This window comes from Ptychodera flava, chromosome 7 (assembly GCF_041260155.1).
Source record: "Ptychodera flava strain L36383 chromosome 7, AS_Pfla_20210202, whole genome shotgun sequence".
Taxonomy (NCBI): domain Eukaryota; kingdom Metazoa; phylum Hemichordata; class Enteropneusta; family Ptychoderidae; genus Ptychodera; species Ptychodera flava.
Genome location: NC_091934.1, coordinates 34,608,389 through 34,630,685, shown reverse-complemented (window position 1 = coordinate 34,630,685; position 22,297 = coordinate 34,608,389). Strand labels below are relative to the sequence as shown.

Sequence of the window (22,297 nt, the reverse complement as noted above, 5' to 3'; positions counted from 1 at the left end):
ACGGTACTTATATTATTTACTTACCTCAATAAATCGGCGACCAAAACAGCCCTACTATACATGGCCATCTGTATAACCTTTGCTTCAAGAAATTTGTGCCTGTTGTGTAATTCTATGGCATATCTCTACGTGTTTCTATGATGCAAACCTTTGACATCATTAAAGTCGTCGATCAAAAAACTAAACTTGAGGTGCAATGGTTTCTATGACCTCAGATGTGTCTGAATATTATGAAAATACCACAATTTCAGGTCTTTACAATGTAGCATTGGATAAACAAGTCATGGGGATAAGGCTAGAACAAGGTACACTACACACCCTACCCTATCTCGTCGACGGGATACCAAACACATGTTCAGATTCAGGTCCAAGAGTGAACCGACCTTCATTTCAGATTGATTTGGGACGAGACCATCTAGTAGAAGCAGTAAAACTAGTTTCCCCGAATGATTGTACACAGACTCTATCGGAGGTTGGTTGTGAGTATTCCGTAAGAACAGCAAAATAACCACTGAAATAGAGAGTACAAACATTATCACGTACTGCAACAAACTTGTTAGTTAAACTTAGTCGCGCATATCAATATGTAAATACCTTTGTCAGTTGGTCAATATCATTTAAACACTCATATGTTGAAAAACGAAGCAAAACAAGACTTGACTTTTGTAAACTTTATCGGAGTGTATATGTATTTTCTTAAAAGGTGGATATAATAACATCGTTATCAGTGTTGGTGATGAGCAGAATAGTAATGGTGAAGTATGTGTTACAATACAGGATGACGTCTTTCAACCAGAGGGAGAGTTAACTTTAGAGTGTAATGCTGGTACTGTAATAGGCAGATACATAACATTGATAAAAGAGGGTGATACTTCATCAACTCGTGCAATTTACCTTTGTGAGTTAAAGGTATACGGACAAGGCAAGTAACATATTATTTTGATTGTGTTTGTGGTGTGTATTTGTAGGTAAGTAGACATTTTTCTGTGGTATACGAACTCTAAGCCTACGGTGTTCACTTACTTATTTCGCAAAGAATTCAGCGACCAAAGCAACCAGACTATTCATGGCCATCTCTTTAAAAGTTGGTTTAAGAAGTCTTAACCTATTGCGTCATTCTACGGCACGTTTTTACATGTTTTCTTGATGCAAATCTTTGAAAACTAAATTTGACATCATTAAAGTCGTCGATCAAAAGACTGGACGCGAGATGCAATGGTTTCTATGACCTCAGATGCATCTGAATATTATGAACATGCCACAATTTCAGGTCAAAACAACATCGCGTTGGATAAACCAGTCACTGGGATAAGGCTAGAACAAGGTACACTACACACCCTACCCTATCTCGTCGACGGGATACCAAACACATGTGCAGATTCAGGTCCAGCTGTAAACCGGCCTTCATTTCAGATTGATTTGGGACGAGACCATCTAGTAGAAGCAGTAAAACTAGTTTTCCCGAATGATTGTACACAGACTCTATCGGGGATTGGTTGTAAGTATTCTATAAGAACAGCACGATAACTACTGAAATAGACAACACAAACATTATCGTGCATTGCAAGGCTTGTAAGTTTTACAAACTTCATCCCACATATCAGAATCTTTAAACAGCTTTGTCATCTGATAAATATAATTTTAACACTAAAATACGATGTGAAGTTACGAACAACACTTGACTTCAGTAACATTCATTGGACTGTACATGTATTTTCTTTAAAGGTGGATATCATGACATCGTTATCAGTGTGAGTGATGAGCAGAATAGTAATGGTGAAGTATGTGTTACAACACAGGATGACGTCTTTCAACCCGAGGGAGAGTTAACTTTCGAGTGTAATGCCGCTGCTGTAATAGGCAGATATATAACGTTGATAGAAGAGGGTGATACTTCATCAACTCGTGCAATTTACCTTTGTGAGTTAAAGGTATACGGACAAGGCAAGTGAGACATAACTTTGATTGTATTTGTGGTGTGTGCTTGTAGATCAGCAGTAATTTTTCTATTGAATAGAAACTCTAAACCTATGGTACTTACCCGCCTCGCAAAGACGCCGGCAACCAAATCAGCCCTACTATACATGGCAATCTGTATAACAATTGGTTCAAGACGTTTTTACCTGTAATGTCATTCTATGGCCAACTTTAACATGTTTCCATGATGCCAACTTTGAACTAAATAATTTGTCATCTTTAAATTAACCGATCAAAAGACTGAACTTGCGGTGCAATGGTTTATAGGACCTCAGATGTGTCTAAATATTATGAACATGCTACATTTTCAGGTCAAAACAATGTCGCATTGCGAAAACAAGTCACTGGGATAAGGCTAGAACCAGATACGCTACACACCCTACCCTATCTCGTCGACGGGATACCAAACACATGTGCAGATTCAGGTCGAAGAGTGAACCGACCTTCATTTCGGATGATTGTGGACGAGACCATCTAGTAGAAGCAGTAAAACTAGTTTTCCCGAACGATTGTACACATACTCTATCGGGGATTGGTTGTAAGTATTCTATAAGAACAGCACAATAACTACTGACAGAGACAACACAAACATTATTAGCATTGTAACAAATTGTAATTTTTACAAACCTCTTCCTATGTATTAGAATGTCTAAATAAGTTTGTCAGTTGATTAATATAATTTTATCTCACAAATATGATGTGAAGAAACGAAGCAAAACAACACTTAACTTTTTTAGAAATAGATCATGGTTTACGTTTTTTCTTTAAAACTGGATATCATGACATCGTTATCAGAGTTAGTGATGAGCAGAATAGTAATGGTGAAGTATGTATTACAATACAGGATAACGTCTTTCAACCCGAGTGAGAGTTGACTTTAGAGTGTAATGCTGGTGCTGTAATAGGCAGATACATAACGTTGATAAAAAAGGGTGATTCTTCTTCAACTCGTGCAATTTACCTTTGTGAATTAAAGGTATACGGACAAGGCAAGTAGTAAGCTATAACTTTGATTGTGTCTGTGGTGTGTGCTTTTAGATGAGCAGTAATTTATCTATGGGATGCAAATTCTAAACCTATGGTACTTACCTCGCAAAGAATTCAGCGACCAAAGCAACCTTACTATATATGGCCATCTCTATAAAAGTTAGTTCATATAATCCTGCTAAGATAGTGCATTTTGACAGTGATTAAATGATGCCTATACTGACAACATACAGACAGACACAAATGTTGGGGGTCAAGGTCAACAACTTTATTATAATGTTGACTAGCTATGAGCCGATTTCCGCCACTCTAGGCGTATTAAGATACATATTCTAAAGACGACAAAGCAGAGAGGAAGGAGAAAAAAAATCAATCGATTGCAAGCTGGTAGGATAGGGAGAAAGGGTTGGGCACGCTCTGAGGTCGAAGCCAATTCTGATTAACTATAGGTAGCCTCGTCTGGAAATTGTCCCACTCACAGCCTCGAACCCGGCCCATTTAAACTACAATAAAACAAGTATTATTGTTCACCTAATCCGTACGGATGATGAAGGACAGTCACACGCATTTTCACACTGACACACAACCCACACAAATCCAACGGTAAGTAAGATGTAACCTTCTTTTATATCTGCAGTGATGTGTAGAAAATTGCAAAAGTACAACATTACAAATGTATCATGCTTCAGCAATGTAAGTGAGCAATTATGAATTTTAAGTAATTTTACGGAAAATGGTGAAGTAATTATATCTCTTACGTGTGTTGTATGCATCTCCACAATAATCAGACTGTCTGATGATTACAGAGATAAATTAGAGCTATATATTTGTATTGATGTATGTACCTAATATGAATGTATTATGGATGGATAGATAGATGAATGGATGGATGGATCAATTAATGGATGGATGAATGGATGGTTGGGTGGATAATGCATGCATGTATGCATTTATCGATGAATGGATATATGGATGAATTGCTTTTATCATTCCTGTACGTATATGTTGTACTGTTTGTAAGTGCTGGAATCTCAATCATCGGCAGTAGCATCTTTCACGTAACATACATTCTCCATACAGGTATCAAGAGCGACTGTGACAGCAAAAGGTGGAGGGACCATCTACGATGTGGGCCAGGCTTTCCTCTCCCCAACGGGAGTCCTACAGAATGTGACCCGAATGGTATCTATCCCTGCTGTTCACCGGCCGGATGGTGTGGCGTAACAGCAACTCACTGCATATGCTGTTCCTGTATTGATTATCGAAGTGAGTGTACATCGTAATCCGCTATTCATGGCCTCATAATAGATATATGTAGCAAAGTTTTTTTCGGCATTAACGTAAAATGCGTTGAATGCATTTAGGGAAGTAATGTTTATTCTATGCAAGTTGTGTTAATTCTCTTTTGAAAACTGCGATTTTCAAGAAAAGACATGCAAAGTTGTATGCATATGAGGTTGCGAAGTGTAGGGAATCTAAATTAACGCCACAATTGAAATCTTGTACCTCGGATCTTTCAGTGTAAAATGTTCAATCCCTTCCCTCTAAAATTTATATGTGTTTGGTATTTGGCTGACTCTTTTCCTTTTTTCTGTGTAAAGATAGAGTCAATCTGTACTCACGTCTTTGTCTTGACATTTCTTGAAGTTGTTTGCCCCCAAAAATTGATACGATACCATATTATTTTAACAAATGGTCGAATATGTTGAACAGCTTAGTTTCTTTTTCCTACACACAGACAGACAGACACAGACAGGCACACACACATTCACACGTACAAACTAACCACTTGCTACAGGATTACTAGATTTATTGTCATAACTAAACAATTTACTAGATATTGTAAAAAGCATGTTAGGACATTGAATATCATTCATAATTACGACTTTTGAATTTATTTACGCTGTGATAATAACAACGACTTTAGATTCTTTTCCACGATTACAGTTTCATGTATGTCTTTGTCATTCCCAGAGTTTCAACTCTTGTGGTCACAAAGTCAGCAAATATTATAGCTTTGTTTGTGTCTCTCCGCATTCACGCATGTGTGATCGTCTTTTATATGTATCTCAAAAATGGCTTATTCCCCCTGAAAAGATATCCCATACACAGAGGCGTTATGGTAGTATCTAACGATGATGCAATTTTGGTATCTCTGGCTTGCATGATATGATTGATGGTTATGAAGTCATTGGAAATGCTACTTTCTTTTAGCCTATGGGGCACAATTGCAAACCATTTCAATGCACATGAAAGGAACCTTATGCACAGGACCATCTTTAATGCACTCTAGTTCTCTGTTTGTTTTTATGATATCATTCGATGTGGCCACTAGCAGGCCAATACGTTGCAATTTGTTCACAAAAGCGATTATTCAGATATACGTGTACAAATTCCATTCACTGTTTGCACCAGGAAAACGATGTGGTCCAAACTTTCCTCTGGACGACGGACGTCTTGCAGAATGTGACCCAAATGGTATATACCCATGCTGCTCCGAAGCTGGATGGTGTGGAAATACTGTGGCTCACTGCACGTGCGACTCTTGCCTTGATTACAGAAGTGAGTAAATTCATACTTTCTATAATGGACAGTACGGTTGTCTCCTGTACGTATTTTCACTTTTTAGTGTTGACGTGGCGTATGTATGATTGAAAACCGGACTAACACATATCGACATGGAAGATAAACACATGTTGTAAATTGATGAAATACGTGTTACTGTGTGGATATAGTGGATGATGTAATCTCGTAAATTAAAACTAAAATAGATAAGCTTAATCATACAGGTTAGGCTTTTCTACGCCTGCGTTAAGATTGTTTGTCGTGCATACTTAGTGGGTCGTGTGAATGCGTTATATATCTGGTGACATTCCATGTGGATATGGACTCCTGCCAGGCGAAACATTCAAACTGCACTGACCGCCAAAGGCCAAAATGGCAAAAGCGTCTGTCGACCATCTTATGGTATTAATGTTTTCTTATTTCAGAACTGTGATCAAATGAGAAGACCAAAAGGCGAATCTGAAGATTTCTCCTCTTCCAATGGCCACTTTTAGTCAACATTAATCCTTGTTTAATGCCATGCCTTTTGAGACTGACTGGGATTAAAATGCATTATTATCGTTGACCCTCTGTATTTCAAATATAGTTGTAAAAGAATAAAAAATTCTCCAATCAAGTTTATTAGCGCGTTTGATGTGGTTGCTGAGACGATCAGTCTTTGGTAAACAATAAACAGGTTTCGGAGATTTAAAATCAATGAACCGACAAAATATAAAATCTCATCATAAAACTTGACATAGGACGTAAGTGGCATCAGTTTTAGTTGCTAGTACTAATGGGGCATGTCAGCGGTGAACACCGAGAACTCGGTGTGTTGCTACACGTAAAAACTTTGATACATAATGTGAATTCACTGTACCTTTACGCGCTTAGTGGTGAACTATATCCTGTCGGAACTACTTTATTTTCTGCAATGCATCCTATTGTGTTCGAAAGTTTACCAAATTAGCAATTTGTTGATTTTGGAAGCGTTCTTTACTTCGTTTATATGTGTGTAATGCTGTTTTTCAGGCAATAGCAGTTTAGGGACATATTTTCGAACTCACTACAAGTATCAAAACTCTGTCATGATCCAGAAGAGGGATTCCTCGATTTTGAAACCTGCAAGTTTTGATGGTCTGTTTTTCATGAAAATCAAATCTTAATTTTCCAATAGAGTCATTTCAAAAATCAATAAATTTATAATATTTGCGTCTCCAATCCAAAAGTTTTTTACCAAATATACTAACAAGACAATTGTAAATGACAAGAATTTAATGTTTGCACGAGGAAAGTGAGAACAAACTGAGTTTTCGTTTTTGTAAAGCAAGTTACCGTAATAGCCACCAGTACAGAAGAACACGTTACTGAATTTGCACTCAAACAGGGGCATTGTTAATGAATTCACCTTACTTGTGTGTTGTACCTTTTTATACCATGAGTCAAACATTATCCAGCACTCATCTGCTTTTGATCTACTGGTATCCCATCTTTATTTAGAAGATGTCCGAGGAATTTCACCTGCTTGTAACCCTCCGCCCCATCCCCACCAAGAAAAAACACTTCTAAGGACAAAGTTTCAATCTCATCTCGCGAAAGCGAGGTAAAACCACAACAAGGTGTCGCAAATGTGCCCCAAACGATAGTGAAAAAATAATAAAATCATCGATATACACCACACATACCACAATAACACATTCTGCATAGTACACTGAAAAACTTCCTGAGTTCTTCATACCCTGAAGAAGCCTGTTAAATTCGTACAAAACATCACGACAGACAAAGGAGGTCTTATGGTTGATGTCCTTAACCTTCTTTCAGTAAATTTGCAAACTAAACATTGTTTCCACATTTTCAGATTATGCTTTTAAAAATTGCGCATGCAAGAATGACGAAAATACATCTTAGTAGGCGACTTCTAGTGTAACGATAAATACTAAAAGACATATTCACGACTCAGAGAACAAGCTGCCGAAACAGCCATATGTGCAACACAGATAAAATTTGTCCGCATTTAGCAGCAGTGTCCAATGTCGTACGCTTGCAGCTATATTTAGTAACAAGCCTGTAACGCTGAAAAGCGCCATCGCAATTTCCTAGAAGCAATATATCATGTCCAAAGTAGAAAAATTGAGGTTTCTGATCACCTTTCATTTTAAGGGATTTTATTCAGTTCGGGATAAGGAAGACATCGAGCTTGCTATAGGTATTCACTTTCTAGTAATCGACACTAATCGATATTCTTCGGATGATTTTTCAACAAGAACTACCAGACTTGTAAGTTGAATGGAGATATTACACGCTAGTCCAGTAAACTATCAACTTTTTTCTGTATGGCTTTTCGCTTTTCTTGGTTAACGCTGTATGGATGCATTTTAAAACAGGTCGGGCCCCTGGGACTAATTCAATAGGATGTTCAATCATATCTTAATAATCTAATCGTTTATCATTGTCAACAAACGCTCTTCATCAAAGGCCGAATCTCTAAAATTAAATTTACTCAAAAAATGTTGTTTCAGAAGGTCCAACATCTTGTTGCCTTTCTAATATAAACATCTGTATCGCTTTTTGAACAAATTTGAACGATACGGCCGGGCCGATCACAAATGTAACAAATCCTCGTTTTTGTACAAATGTGCCCGTCAACCGAACATGTATAGTAAATGACGCTATTTTTCTCAGTTGCTAATTTAAAACTCTAAAATATATATTGGAGATTACTTTTAGTGTTGACGTAGCAATGTAAGTTGTTTGAGTAGCATGTGTGGAAAATATCACATGGTACATTACCAGTGTGTCTGTAAATCTGCCACGTATGAATTGCAACTTTAAAATTTACGTGTATTTTTTACTAAATAAATGGCCTGTGTTTATTGCTTAAGTTATTTTATGATTAGTTGTTACTTTCCTGCGAGGTTACTGCAGCCGCCAAGTGCATCAACTTAACTTCACCGTCAGGTTAAGTGTCGAGAAAGTCTTTGCGGAAAAAAGGCAATTCAATAATAATGGCATGGATACAGGCAAAAGTTTAGCAAATTATAATTTAAATATAATATCTGAAACAACGATTAAAATTTACATCAATCAGTGAATAAGATACTGATTTTGAAAAGCGATGAGAGAAATACATTTCGTCTGCATACGTTGTCAGGTTTTCTGTCAATCTTTCAAACACGCATGTTTTAGTAGGCGAACTGTGATGCGCGAATTCCTTCTCTATATTGAAAGTGTCCATAGAAGTATTCTAGCGGCGCTACTTTGTCAACGATGTCGAAGAAAGAAATATTTGTTCTTTACTCACTGTTCACTACAGTCTAACCAAGATAGCACATGTCCTCATTGTACTCGTAAACAATTGAGGAACATTGCGTTATCTTTCAACTCTCAGAAAATGTGTTGTGTATGATTGACAACTCTATTCAAGCATACACTGTAACTACGATGTTACATTCACCAAAATCGAACAGGGCGACATCGTTCGGGGACACAATGATCTCAATGATCTCCGCAGAAGAGGTGACCCATCAGCTTCGGATATGCAGCACATGTTGTCTTGTTGAATTGTCCGCGGGAAGAAAATAACAAATGTTGTTCGTTTTCAGCATTTTGACTGTTTGTAGAGACTTGTTACTGTAACACAACCTTAGCTTGATTGAGTTTGTTGGCGATGTTAGCTGTAGTTGTATAGCTGAGCTGGTTTTCTGACGGGTTTTCTGTCATTAATGTGCTGATTTGTTTTGAATGACTTTTGCTCCGCCACAACATCTAAGCTATATTCCGTAGACCAGCAACCGAATCCGCAGCTGGTGCGCATGATTTTTTAGCGCGCATGATTTTTGACAAATTCGAATCAAATTTACAATCTTCTAAAACCCATCAATAGCCTGGTTATTAGAGACGTACCGTGACCAAAACTTCCGACAATACTCAACTAAATACCACTGTTTTCCCAAATATTTTAAATGACTAGCAGGAAACCGCGTCTGTTTAACTATGTAATTTAGCATAGCAGCAAAATTACTCTTGCAAATCAAAGCCAGCAAAGCCACCGTCACCAAGAACGGTAAGAAACAGACTCCGAATATTGCGACATTACATCTTCATATCTATCACAGAACTTCTTAAATGATCTGAATAATCTACTTTTAGAACCCCGTTTTAGTGGCTTTAGGGCAGGCTTGCTGTGTGCCACTCGAAATTCTTCATATGCGTTATACGCTCTACCAGAGGTTCTCCAGAAGGTAAATAAAACAAAACAGGATAAAATAACAAAGTTGCTCGACCAATTTTATTCTACTTATCATTTTCTTAAAGGGTCAAGTTTTTGGGTTTTTTTGTTTGTTATATTTTGTTGTTGCTTTTTGTGTTTTTTTTTCGGGAATTTGATAAAGAATAGAACGTTATGTATCAATGAGAGTATTTGTATTTATACCTTTGGCTTAATCATATCTCTGCCTCCTTTGACCTGCCCAAAATCTAAAGAGGATATGGTGCGCCCTCACATAGACAATTTTAGCCTCTGTCGGTACAGTCTAGCCATGAATCAGAAATGACTCTGTGCTTTCAGTGTGCCATGTTGGATGGTTATGTACGAACATATCTTTGTTGATTTACACTCACACACATAAACACACACATACATACATAAATACATACATAGTTTAAGTAGAAGTATTACCTTATCGTATCATCTGACGTCATGATGGATCTTATCTTTGGATTTACCGCCAATAAACTACTCATCAAACGTGGCTGGTCATGGAAAAACAAAGTTGTAGAGATTATTGTCAAGACATTTGTTAAAGACACGTTAGATAATTTTTACATTAGGTTTGGGCCTCAATGGTACACATGACTTACTAATACTATATTCATCACTCCATGCAAAGCATGATGGTCAATTCAACCATAAAAATGAACTTACAGCGTAAGTACTGGATGGCCATGAAGTGAGGGACATCATCTTCGTATACTGGGTTATACTAAAGAAAATAAGTTCGAACGTTCTTTACATATCTTGAGTATGTTCAAGATAATCATTAGCAAAGCTCTGGTTACACACGATTAGACACTTACGTTAGTATTCCATTTTAACAGTACATTGCGAATTTACAACACCACTAAACAACTGTCATACACATGAATTCCCTAAGGCTTGTTGCCATCTGCTAAATTTCGTTTGAGGACCAACAAGTATTCAGTGAAAATCAGAGTTTATTGGTCAATGCAATGTACATCATATCAGAATGAATTTGTGTGAGTATGTGAGAATACGAAGTCAAGTGCTTAGCGAAGCATGAATGACTTGAATGCTGACATGAAAAAACTAATACATGATACTTAAGCGGTACCGCTCCCGGCCCATAACGGACGAACGCAAACTTTGCACAACATAATGTACGAGGTGAAGCCGAGTACATTATAGAGTGCTAAGTTTGCTTCAGTCCATTATGGGCCGGGAAGGGGCTAATTATTCTATCACTTTATAGTTTTGGCAGTGTCAGTGAATTTGTAGATGAAGAAAGCATCTGGGGCCACAATGCTGGATCATCGGATACATTATAAGTAATAATCTCAGGGTATGACATTACAAAATTCACTGGTATTTACAACTAAGCCATAATGTAATAGGTAATAACGGATTTATCATATGCCATGATCAAAGAACACGATTAGAACTAATTTGGGATAATTAGATGGTAAAGTAACGTCGCTTTAATCTGCAATGTAATCTCATCTACATTTCTTTTCAAGTTACACACTTATAAGCAATTTGTAATATTGCCACATTCAGCTATAGGAGACCTAAAACTTTTGAGAAATTTCAAAATTATGAAGATCCAAGTATCCCAAATTAGTTCCAATCGTGTTAAAGTTAAAGTGAACTGAGAAATCAACAACTCTTATATGAAAATATTCGTGTACACAAGCATCAATCGTGAAACTGTAAGCTCTGTATTCTTGTATCTTAATATCGCACACCATAAATAAGAAATGTACCGAAATAAATTGAGGAACTTCTGACGATATTAGTCTGCTGTAATATCACCATGACGTGCTGGAAATTTAGGGTGATTCAATGTAGTCGCTTCTAAAAAAGATATATACCTACATAAATTTTACATATACACACAATGGAGGAACAACTTACCTGCAGCTTTGTTGACAGTGACATTCAAGTTTGCCACTCTGGTAGAAATAGTGCATCAACTGCACACATGTGTCTAAAAATAGAACATGTATTGAATTGAGCCGAACGACACGGGTGTAACAATAGGAAAAGTTCTTCTATTCATTGGTATGACAGCCGTTGGGGCTACAGGATAGCTCGCTTACAAGCTATCTTGTTTGGTCATCGTTCCTTTGTGTTCTGTTATTTATGACACGATCAACATATCACAAATATGTACAGGTCTCAAATATCCCAATCAAGCACTTACCATCTTAACATGAATAATATTAAATATAAATTTACTCCGCAAAGATGTTGCACAAACAAGGAACGGAAAGACAATGTTGCTTAAATTAGTTTTTTCGGTTCGGTAAGATATGTGATTGGATAACAGGAAATTTCATCAATCATTTGCTAGTACCTTTATCAGTTTAATAAGAAAAAACGTTTTTAAAATGTATCAAAATGCTTTGAAGATAAGGTAAACCCCCGTCGATATCTTCCCGTGTACTAAATGCTAATTGTCTGTAAGATCTATGTCTGGATAAAAGGAAATTTCATCTATAATGTACTAGTTTCTTTATCAATTTAAGGAAAACGTTTCTAAAAGGCATCAAAATGCTTTGAAGATAAGATAAGATAAACCCCCAGGCAATGTTGTCCTATCTACAAAATGCTAATAGTCGGCTATCGTCATGTAATTTCGTTAGCTTTCTCGTCATGTCTTGATGATGGATTACCGTTGGTCTCGTACCTACCTTGGGTTTTGTTGAGAACGTCACAGTACGGTTTATCGAGATATATGACATCTACACATCCGCAAAACTTAAACATCTCTCTATTCAAGCAATCTCTCTGACAAGCCTACCACGGAGCAAGCGATGTAAAGTAATAAAATAAAAAGTTAGGACGGAAGAGAGCAACATAACGCCATAGATAATACAGATATTTTCACGAATCAACATTTCGATTGAAAAAACACACAGATGTTTAAGATTGGCTTTCCTTGATGTTGTGCAAAGTGTCATACAATATACATATATTGTTATGTAGATCATTTTTCCCCAACACTCACGAGTTGAGTTTAATTAAACTAGAACATTCTTAGGGTTACTGTCTTTTATGACGTGGGCATTCAAATTAGTCATAGGTGGAGATGTTTTGGAGCAGTGATTAGTATAACAATAGAAGTTCTGGATTGTTCTTAGTTTTCTTATATAATCATTAGTACTGGGGCAGCATGGTTTAGTCAAACATTTTTGGCGATCCTGTCACAGAAGTGTTACTTCACTGCAGTAGTATAGTTTTCAAGACTTTGTCTCACTGCCACGCTTCACTGTACACTTTGCACTACGGCGGACTTTGCACTCAAGCTTTCAAGCAACCCAAAGGACTGTTGACTTTGTCTCATAGTCTGACTTAATTCTGGATCGGTGTGTCAACCCAGCTGAGATAAGCAGCTTGTAGACTTTTACAGTGTGTACTTTATCCCTTGACTTAGCGACTAGTTTTTTTTGAAATTAATTTTGTTTATAACGGGAAACTGCTGAGTTCACGGTTTTTTTCACGTAATATATATATATATATATATATATATATATATATATATATATATATATATATATATGAGATATGTATAAGGGCAAAATTATATGTCAACTTAAATGGCCTGCCTTTACTATGTCCATATTGTGTACAGTACATTTTACTCTGAGCAATTAAATATGATTTGACATGGTTCAGCGATTTCACAAGACGAACAAATATAGATATTCAAATCGTTTACGTACCACCTAAGTTTGTAATCAAACGGTAGTTTCGATTCAATGGACTCATTCCAATCATAATTACCATTTGGAGAGCAAAGGAATGCACACAAAACAGAAATAAACCACAACAGGACTGATAAATTTGTAGGTTATGCATTGCTCTGATCGTTTATCATATTCTTATTGATATGAAAAATGGTTACTATGTTTTCCTGACGAAATTTTTACCAAACATTACAGTGCATACTCACCAGCATGGAGTAAAAATACGCCCCGGAGTCTACATCGGTTTGGTTGGTACAGTTTCCATAAGGATGGCTCAGTCTGTGTTCGTCTCGCTGAAATAACAGAAATGTTAGATACAATATTTCAAAGACCTTTTGATTGTATCGTAATGTATTGTCTGCTCTTATGTATCTGTAAAATGCTAAACAGTTAAAATCGTTTGTGTAAAACAAAATCTCTATTTTAAAGGACATCGCTTATAAATGTACAGGTGTAGCCAACGGAGCTATTTATTGAAAAGGCAATTTTTGAGAGCAGGGGAAATTTTAATTAAATTAATTAAATTAATTATTTTAATTTAAATTTAAATTTTGCGGGAGCAGGGGACATAATTTTAGCTAGCAGGGAGCAGATTTGTTGTCGGCTAGGGCAGATATTGGTTGATTGGCCTGGGGACAGGGATTGGGAAAAAACGAGGAGAGGGGAAGTTACTTCTAAAACGGGCACGGGGGAAAATCGACAGTTTTTTTTCATCCCAAGGCAGGGAAGATTCATGTCTGCAGGAATGATAAAATTTTGGGGAAATCGACAATTGTTTTCGCTACAGGGCAGGGGAGCTTCAAAAATTCACAATGTGGAAGGGAACAGGGGAGTGGGTAAAATGAACTTTGAGTGCGGGAGGGTAAGTCGAAAGATTTTCAGTTGGAGGACAAATTATGAACACCTAATCAATTATCCTGTGGACTAAAAATTAGTAAGTTCGCATAACTTGTCATGCACAATATACCTTATAATAATAAGGACCCCTTTAAAAGTGCATTATTCGTTGGCTGCACCTGAATGTAGAAGTCAAGTTGTTATAAAATCGGAACATATATGTTTGTCACACTTATACCTACAACAACAATCCCAATAAGAGCCTTCGTATGATACGAAAGACGCGTAATATAAACTCGTACCGATTATCTTGTATAGCAAAGTGCAAGTGCAATAGATGACACTGAATTCTTAATGTGAAAGATCAATGTTATTCGCATTGATATTTGACAATTTGGCGTATTCTTACTAAACCAATCGATGTTTATCTATAATTCCTCTTTTTCCGTAAAATAAATAACAGAAGTGAATTTTTATCACTTATCATTCTTCCATGGAAAGAAAGTTACAGACAATATTATAGAGATCAGAGAAATTTATTTTGAGAGGTATTTGTACCTTTTAAGATAGCAGATACCAAATGCAAAGCTAAAATTTAAAATAACCTCTTTAATGATGACCGACGTGGCTGTTCCAGTTTTGGCGTCAATACCCTCATCTTCTGGGAAAGGCGTGCTGTGTGGATCATGAATTACAACTCTTACCCCTGTTTCCTGTCCAAATATGCCTATGTATTCGGCTTGTTCGGTAAATAAAGTTAGTTTTAGACCTAAAACAGGAACAAAATTATGTTATTCTATAACAATGAAATAACAGCCGAATATAAGATAACCAACTCTTTGATCCCATAGCACTACATACAACTATTATCATCTTTAACTGAGGAATGTTTACTGTAATTGTCCTCTCTATTAAATGTGTGTTGATATAGCACACGGCAACCATAGATGGTAGGATGGCTGATGGGTACGTTTATAAACATCGATAATTTCTCTGACCTACAGGTGTGCCCTCGTTCAATTCCTTTCAAAATTCTTTTCCAAAAATATATTTACCAAATTCCGATCCCGTGTTTGATGCCTTTCGTAATGGAGAGCCGTTTCTGCCGTGGTTGAATGTGTAGCAATTGCCATAGACATCATTTTGGAATTGGAGGAAGTCTCTAAAAATGAGGGATCAATATAAGCATAAGTGTATTACATTTATACATTATTTCTAACGTACAATATGCTCTTTTGAATTGTTCTGGATTGTCAATGTTATCTTGATTCAATCTCTTATCGGTAATAATATTAGGTTTCCCTAATCCATTGACAGAGATACAAACAAGAGGTCCTACAGACTAGTTTTGAAATGCAATGAAGAACTCCCCTTTACTAAATAATGTACACCCAAGAACATCTTACATACTTTACACTACATTCCCGTTGATCATACGTGCACTGTACAATTAAGTCTTGTCCCTGATGGCCCATTCTTCTGAGTTCCTCTTGACTGAGCCTTAACACTTGGTTCAGATCACTGAAGTCCGGAGTGTTACTAGAAACCAAGAAATGGTCCCATGATGGAGGATACTGCTTTGGTATGAAGTCCGTCGCTCTGTTGACAAAAAAGTTCTCGCGAAAATCCTCATAGACTTTTACATCGTCTGAGATTTCGAGATATCTCGTGTTCCAGCCTCTCTCAGATGTAACGTCACGCACAGCTAAAAAATTAAATGAATTAACCGATTAAACTCTGACCATTCTCGTCAGATGAAGATTGTAATAAAATTGTCACTTTTAAGCTCAGAATCTACCTTCTGTCAAACAGGAAAGGCCCTATCAAAGTTAAGAGTAATCGAGGACGTAAACCATTCACTTTACAGCTGTTGTGGGTTGATTTTTTACATTCAATTAAAATATACACTACTATAGTAAAAACTAAACTTGGACCACATTTGTCCCATAAATTTCAAAGGTAAAATCCATGTAATTTTTTAGGCAACGAATTTCTAATCGGCTACACGTGTATTTTGACAGGCAATTTAATGACTTATCAATGGCCTCATGTGATATAAATGGCTGTATGTCGGGGGACGTTTTCACATCTCACATGTATTTATTAATCACTAGACTTGCTGCTTTTTACTGCACTTTTCGACAGGACGTTATCGATAATTGTCCACCATTATTGACAGCCTTCATGAAAGGGTAGTAGTAGTAGTAGTAGTAGTAGTAGTAGTAGTAGTAGTAGTAGTAGTAGTAGTAGTAGTAGTAGTAGTAGTAGTAGTAGTAGTAGTAGTAGTAGTAGTAGTAGTAGTAGTAGTAGTAGTAGGAGTAGGAGTAGAGTAGTAGTAGTAGTAGTAGTAGTAGTAGTAGTAGTATAGTAGTAGTAGTAGTAGTAGGGGTAGTAGTAGTAGTAGTAGTAGTAGTAGTAGTAGTAGTAGTAGTAGTAGTAGTGTTGATTTGTTTATTCAGGAAGGAGTCTTAACCATATAATCGCTGTAATCACAAGGAAAGAACAATATGCACACTTAGTATTCAAAGAAAATGACTGAAATGATAATCAAGAACGCTCAATTCAGTCAAAGTGGATGATACATCCATTTATCAGTTCATGAAACAATCACTCACCGTATTCACAATTGTATTCATCATCACTGAAATGACAGTCAACGAAACGATCGCACTTTCGATCAGCAGGAATGCATTTGACGACGATACGATTACCCTCTTCGAATCCTGATCGACAGGTATACTGAGATGAACCACAAACTGCAAGAAATGTTTACAATGAGTTTATTGGTAAAAACAATTTTACATGAAACAAATTTAGCAGAAATGGTTTATCTTACGGTATTACGGTACCATGTAGGGAAACGTAAGCAAAAGCAAATCGATAAATTTCATATCAAGTGATCTCAAATTGCGACAAACGATACTTGCAACCTATACCTGTAGCAACTATCAGGATGTTATCCATCTGTCACAATCAGTGCGGTAGAAATATTACTACAGAACATATGAACCCGACGAACAATGAATGTCGGATTTCTTAGAATTATCCGTTGCTGTCCTTCTTGGTTCAGAACTGCACGTTTTGCACTGAACATTAGGAAACTTGGTCGCGTGATGATTGAGTTCTAAGTACACAGTAACACAATCAAATCAAATTTACTGGTAGGTTTCTGCGACAGCCTGCCTGTAACATACTTACGTATACAATTTGCTTCATCGGTACCATCGCCACAGTCGTCAACGCCATCGCATACGAGAGAAAAGTTCACACACCATCCACTGGCACACTGTAATTGATCTTCATTACATGTAGCTAAAAAAAATCATTTATCGCATGACTTTGATTTTCCTGTCTATTATGTTTTCCTGTTGAATATGATAAAACAGCGTTCTCGTGATGAACACATAAAAACAATGGCATTCTTTGGTTTCTCATGTGTTTTCGGATTACATTTAAATACGCAGTGTTTTTTATGTTTTTTGTTTGCTTTACATCAAAAAAGTTTTTTAAAACGCTACATTTTCCAGCAAATGCTAAATTATTTATCTCAACTCTCAGCCACGCGGAACTCACAAGATAGGCTGATTGTCCGTCGCCGTCCGTCATTTGTCTCGAGGGTCTATGGTATATCCATCTGCCGATGGTCAACAATTAACTTCTCTGAAACTGCTGATCTGATTGGGTATGCACGTGTCTTGTGGTGAGCTTTGTTGGGTTTGTTCAAATAGTGTTGAAATTTGCATATTTGTATTTTTAAACAATTTTCCTATTTTGGGAAAATAATCTTCTTCTCTGAAACAATGCTTTGATATTTGGTATGCAAGCTCCTAGGGTTATGTAAGTTGGCTTTCTTCAAATTGTTGTGAAATTTACATATTTCTATCTCTGGGCAACTATTGCAGTTTTTGGTTAAAAAATTCTTTAGTCAGCAAAAAATGCCGTCTGTACATATACAGGCTACGATGACTAGCTCAACATCGTGTACCTCAATATGATGTGAGTAAAGAACAGGAACAAGTAGTTGACATTAAAAATATTTGAAAAAAAAATCATCTTAAGTCACAGCTACTGACTCTTTCAAGCAACTTTTGGAGTAAGGGGACTATCATAGTATGATTCCTCAATTTGCCACTTTTTCAGATTAGCTATTTGAATTCTAGCGACACCCATATCTGAGGTCTCTTAAACGTCACAGAGGGGCTGTATTAGCTGCTTGTTAAATATCAACTATTCGTTGAATGAGTGTACTTTTTAAAAAATCGTACCATTGCAGAATATCTCATCACTGCCATCGGCACAATCTGGCCTGGTCGGTTCGTCACAGTACAGATGATGACGTATGCACTGACCACTGCGACATCGAAAATACCCTTCCGGACACTTATCTGCGATGAAACATTACCAGGTATCAATATCTCTATCCACATTTAGCTACACATGAATGTCTTCAAACCGTTGTAGTCTTGGTGCCATACATAAAAACATAACACATACAATCAGCTAGGTTTCTTGGCCCTCTGAAGTTGAATATTGACAATCAAAAGCCTCTTGTAATCATTCAAAATGAACAATAGATAGACAACTTTGGAGATAGAAAACTACGAGACAATGTAACATATATATATATATATATATATATATATATATATATATATATATATACGCGCGTTCAAATCTATCTTTCAAATCTATCTTCAAATCCTAAAGCTTCAGATGCAGGACCAGATCCTGATAGAGTAAAACGATTTCTTACAATTCTCACAGTTCACTTCATCCTGGTGGGCAGGACAGTTAACCACTGAGTCACATCGTTCTTCGATTGGTTTACAGTCCAATCCACAACGAAATTGAGATTCCAGACAAGTGTCTGCAATAAAATATAATTAAGCAATAACCCCCGCCGCAGGAGGGTATACACGAGATTTTGGTACAATGCGCGACATATAGCACGAGCCGATAGGCGAGTGCTATGTGGAGCGAATTGTACCAAAATCGAGTGTATACCCGACTGCGAAGGGGGTTATTGCTATTATATTATATCAACTTGCGTGTATTTGTTGTCTTACTTGGGTATTTTCATCACTCTAAGCGCCAAATGCAGAAAACGGACGTCTGAGAGATCGAACGTCGGAAATTCTGCGCCCGAGACCGAGCATTTTTATAAGTTGGGATTCCGTACAGGCACACAGTATCCTACGATAAATACGCATTAGGCCTACGTCCATATCGACATTGCATTTTATTCGCATGCAACACGAACGATACTTGTCAAAAAATACCTGCTGCACTCACACAGAAAATGGGTCAAGAGTTCAAATCAAAAGAAAAAAGTAACAATTTTTTTCGTAAATTTACATAAGAACAATAGTCCTGGCTTTTTTGGCATACTAAAAATAGATTTGTCTCATTCTGTACCGCATACCGTCGCGACATTCAGTGGTGGCACAGTGAAGTTACAGGATCTATTTTTGATGGATAATTTGGACGTTAATTGTACCAGAAAACAAGCAGTTTTAAAATAATCCAGACTTGCGATGACTGCAACTTTGATGAACAGTTGTGCAGATTCTGAGTGTGTTGCCCGATGCAGGGAGAGCTGGACGCTGACACTGCTCGTTGCATTTGATGTCAAATATCGTCGCAGTCGCCAGGAGTCATCCCATTGTTATTTGAACTTCTTGGTCTACATCGTTAGGACATCCCGATCTGTTATAGCCCTAACTTTGGTAAACAATATCTGACATACCGTTACTGTGAGGAAGTGTCAATTTATTTGTGTATGAACGAATACTATCTTCATTTTAAAAGAGCGGTACTAGGATATATCGCGTCTCGACTCCCGCAAAGTGCACGGTGCGCTGTCGCCCTAACATTTGTGTGCATCACATCCCAAACGTGCTGCTTCAGAGATGTCTTTCATCATCGATCCCAACTTATTTACACCAAGAGGTGAGTTACAGACCCACACTTTATCTGTGTATCAAAATTCGGTCTTCGGTCTTTGAAACAAAGTGGACTGTTTCGGTTTTTCTCGAGGGTCTATGGTTTAGATAGGTATCTTACGTTCAAATGCACCGACCGGGCAATTTTCGAAAATGCTGGTTTAGGGGCCCGTTTTACCACTGCTGTCAGTGCTAAAACAGTATTTTAGCATCGGTGGAATGAGCTGTCGTCCAATCAGAATGGCGCATGGTAGCATGTGTCTGCAATAAAATATAATTCCTAATTTAGAACACATGTGCTATTGCCTAAACTAAAGCCTAAAAGAAAGAAATTGAAACTCCAGCACTTTATATAGCATCTATCCTCTGTTGGCCCTTATTAGGACCATATTACCATCACACTGACAACTTATAAACATTACAGGCTGAAGACACATACAATGGTAACGAAATTACTGCAGCAAAAATTAATTGTAGGGCACACCACAAGAGCATGTCAATTTCCTATCATGCGTCTGTCAAATGGCAGGATTCTCTTATCTTTGGCACGTACGAATGATAGTCTAACTATCTTGGGAGATTATGAAAAAAACCCAAAATGCTAAAGAGTTTGTAATGACGATTTTGTAAAATTGATTTGATTGACTATTAAAGCTGGATGTACAATTATACGATGCCTAGTCTCATTGGATTTTTTTTAATTAAAGGAGTCATCATTACATGACGTTTAATGAAGTATTAGAAAACGATCACTGCTTTCAAGAGCCACAGCGCGACAGCATCCACTATAGGAAAAAATTGCGAGACTGGAACGAGAAAGTGACGCTTTCTCGCAATTTGTGAGAATCTTTTGTCATTCTCACTGCTATCGGTGAGAATCTTTGAATTCTCACCGGTGAGCAGTGAGAAATGCACTTCTTGGTAAGAGATAATAGATTCTCACCGAGGAGGGTATTTCTCACTGCTCACTGGTGAGAATTGAAAAATTCTCGCCGGTAGCAGTGAGAATGACCAGAGATTCTCACTAATTGCGAGAAAGCGTCACTTTCTCGCTCCAGTCTCGCAATTTTTACCAATAGTGATCCTTTTGTGTAGCTGTGGATTGCCGTATTCAATCCTTTAGTATTACTTACAATATGAGCTCTTTGCCTGATTCATTGCGGCTATCATATTCAATATCATTCAAACGAAACATTCTTTTTTTATAAAATGTATCGTCTGTCATTGAATGAATTGTAAATGCTCGCTCACAGTTTTCGCATATGGACTTGTCTTCCCCATAGAAACAGTCGTCAATCCCGTCACACCAGTGTATATCACCAAGACAGAAGAACGTTGGATTGTCATTGCCTGACCACCTGGTGCACAACGACGTTCCTTGTAGACAGTCCTCTGTAAGTGAAAAAGGCAAAATGTTCTTCACAGTTTATCAAAGTAGTGTACAGTGTTCACGTATCTTCTCTATTTGAATAACCCAAGTGGACGGGGAAAGCTGATATATTTGTTACATCCACTGTAAATCAACGTTGTTCAATGTTTTCTAATTATGTGACACAAGTTGAAAATGTAACATCATCAAGCCAATATTTTAAACACATTGTCTCATCCAGAAAAGGCGGAACATAAATGATTTCACCGCAGAGTTATATTTACGTTCACGTTGAGAACATTTATTGCAATAACCATCGAATAATGTTACTGGAAGGATATAAGACACGAAGTTCCTACCTTTTGTACAATTTAGTTCATCACTTTTGTCAAGACAGTTTGGAAAGAAGTCACATCTTTTATTTCTGTCAATGCACTGACCATTGTCACATTGGTATTTCCAAGGAGGGCATACAGTTGCATCTGAAATTCCATGAAAATGTGGCCTGATGAAATTCGAGAGGTGGTAGTTTCCTACTTCCGGGTTACCCGGTTTGGTATATTAGGCCAATATGTTCAGTGAGGCCGATTTGCATCGAATGGAAAAAAGCATGGGCACTTGTCAGATTATCGGGCCATTTGAACAAATTACCAAT

The 22,297-nt window shown here is 37.2% G+C and overlaps 1 protein-coding gene and 1 long non-coding RNA gene across 2 annotated transcripts in view; one reads left to right on the top strand and one right to left on the bottom strand.

Moving 5' to 3' along the window:
- The window catches only part of LOC139137388 (uncharacterized), a 49,936-nt gene that overhangs the window by 13,149 nt on the left and 14,490 nt on the right, over positions 1-22,297 (bottom strand). Inside the window, exons 9-22 of the mRNA XM_070705443.1 lie at positions 22,002-22,124; positions 21,525-21,665; positions 19,085-19,198; positions 18,597-18,716; positions 17,530-17,643; positions 16,947-17,087; positions 15,742-16,036; positions 15,387-15,493; positions 14,937-15,100; positions 13,701-13,787; positions 12,439-12,544; positions 11,660-11,732; positions 10,433-10,490; positions 10,187-10,260 (exon numbers count right to left, since the gene is read on the bottom strand). Of these exons, the coding sequence (XP_070561544.1) occupies positions 10,187-10,260; positions 10,433-10,490; positions 11,660-11,732; positions 12,439-12,544; positions 13,701-13,787; positions 14,937-15,100; positions 15,387-15,493; positions 15,742-16,036; positions 16,947-17,087; positions 17,530-17,643; positions 18,597-18,716; positions 19,085-19,198; positions 21,525-21,665; positions 22,002-22,124 (1,717 nt within the window). The remainder of the gene's footprint in view (positions 1-10,186; positions 10,261-10,432; positions 10,491-11,659; positions 11,733-12,438; positions 12,545-13,700; positions 13,788-14,936; positions 15,101-15,386; positions 15,494-15,741; positions 16,037-16,946; positions 17,088-17,529; positions 17,644-18,596; positions 18,717-19,084; positions 19,199-21,524; positions 21,666-22,001; positions 22,125-22,297) is intronic.
- Positions 4,099-18,686, top strand: LOC139137390 (uncharacterized). The gene is made up of 3 exons (XR_011553378.1): positions 4,099-4,230; positions 5,380-5,526; positions 18,605-18,686. It is a non-coding gene; the product is annotated as an uncharacterized lncRNA (long non-coding RNA).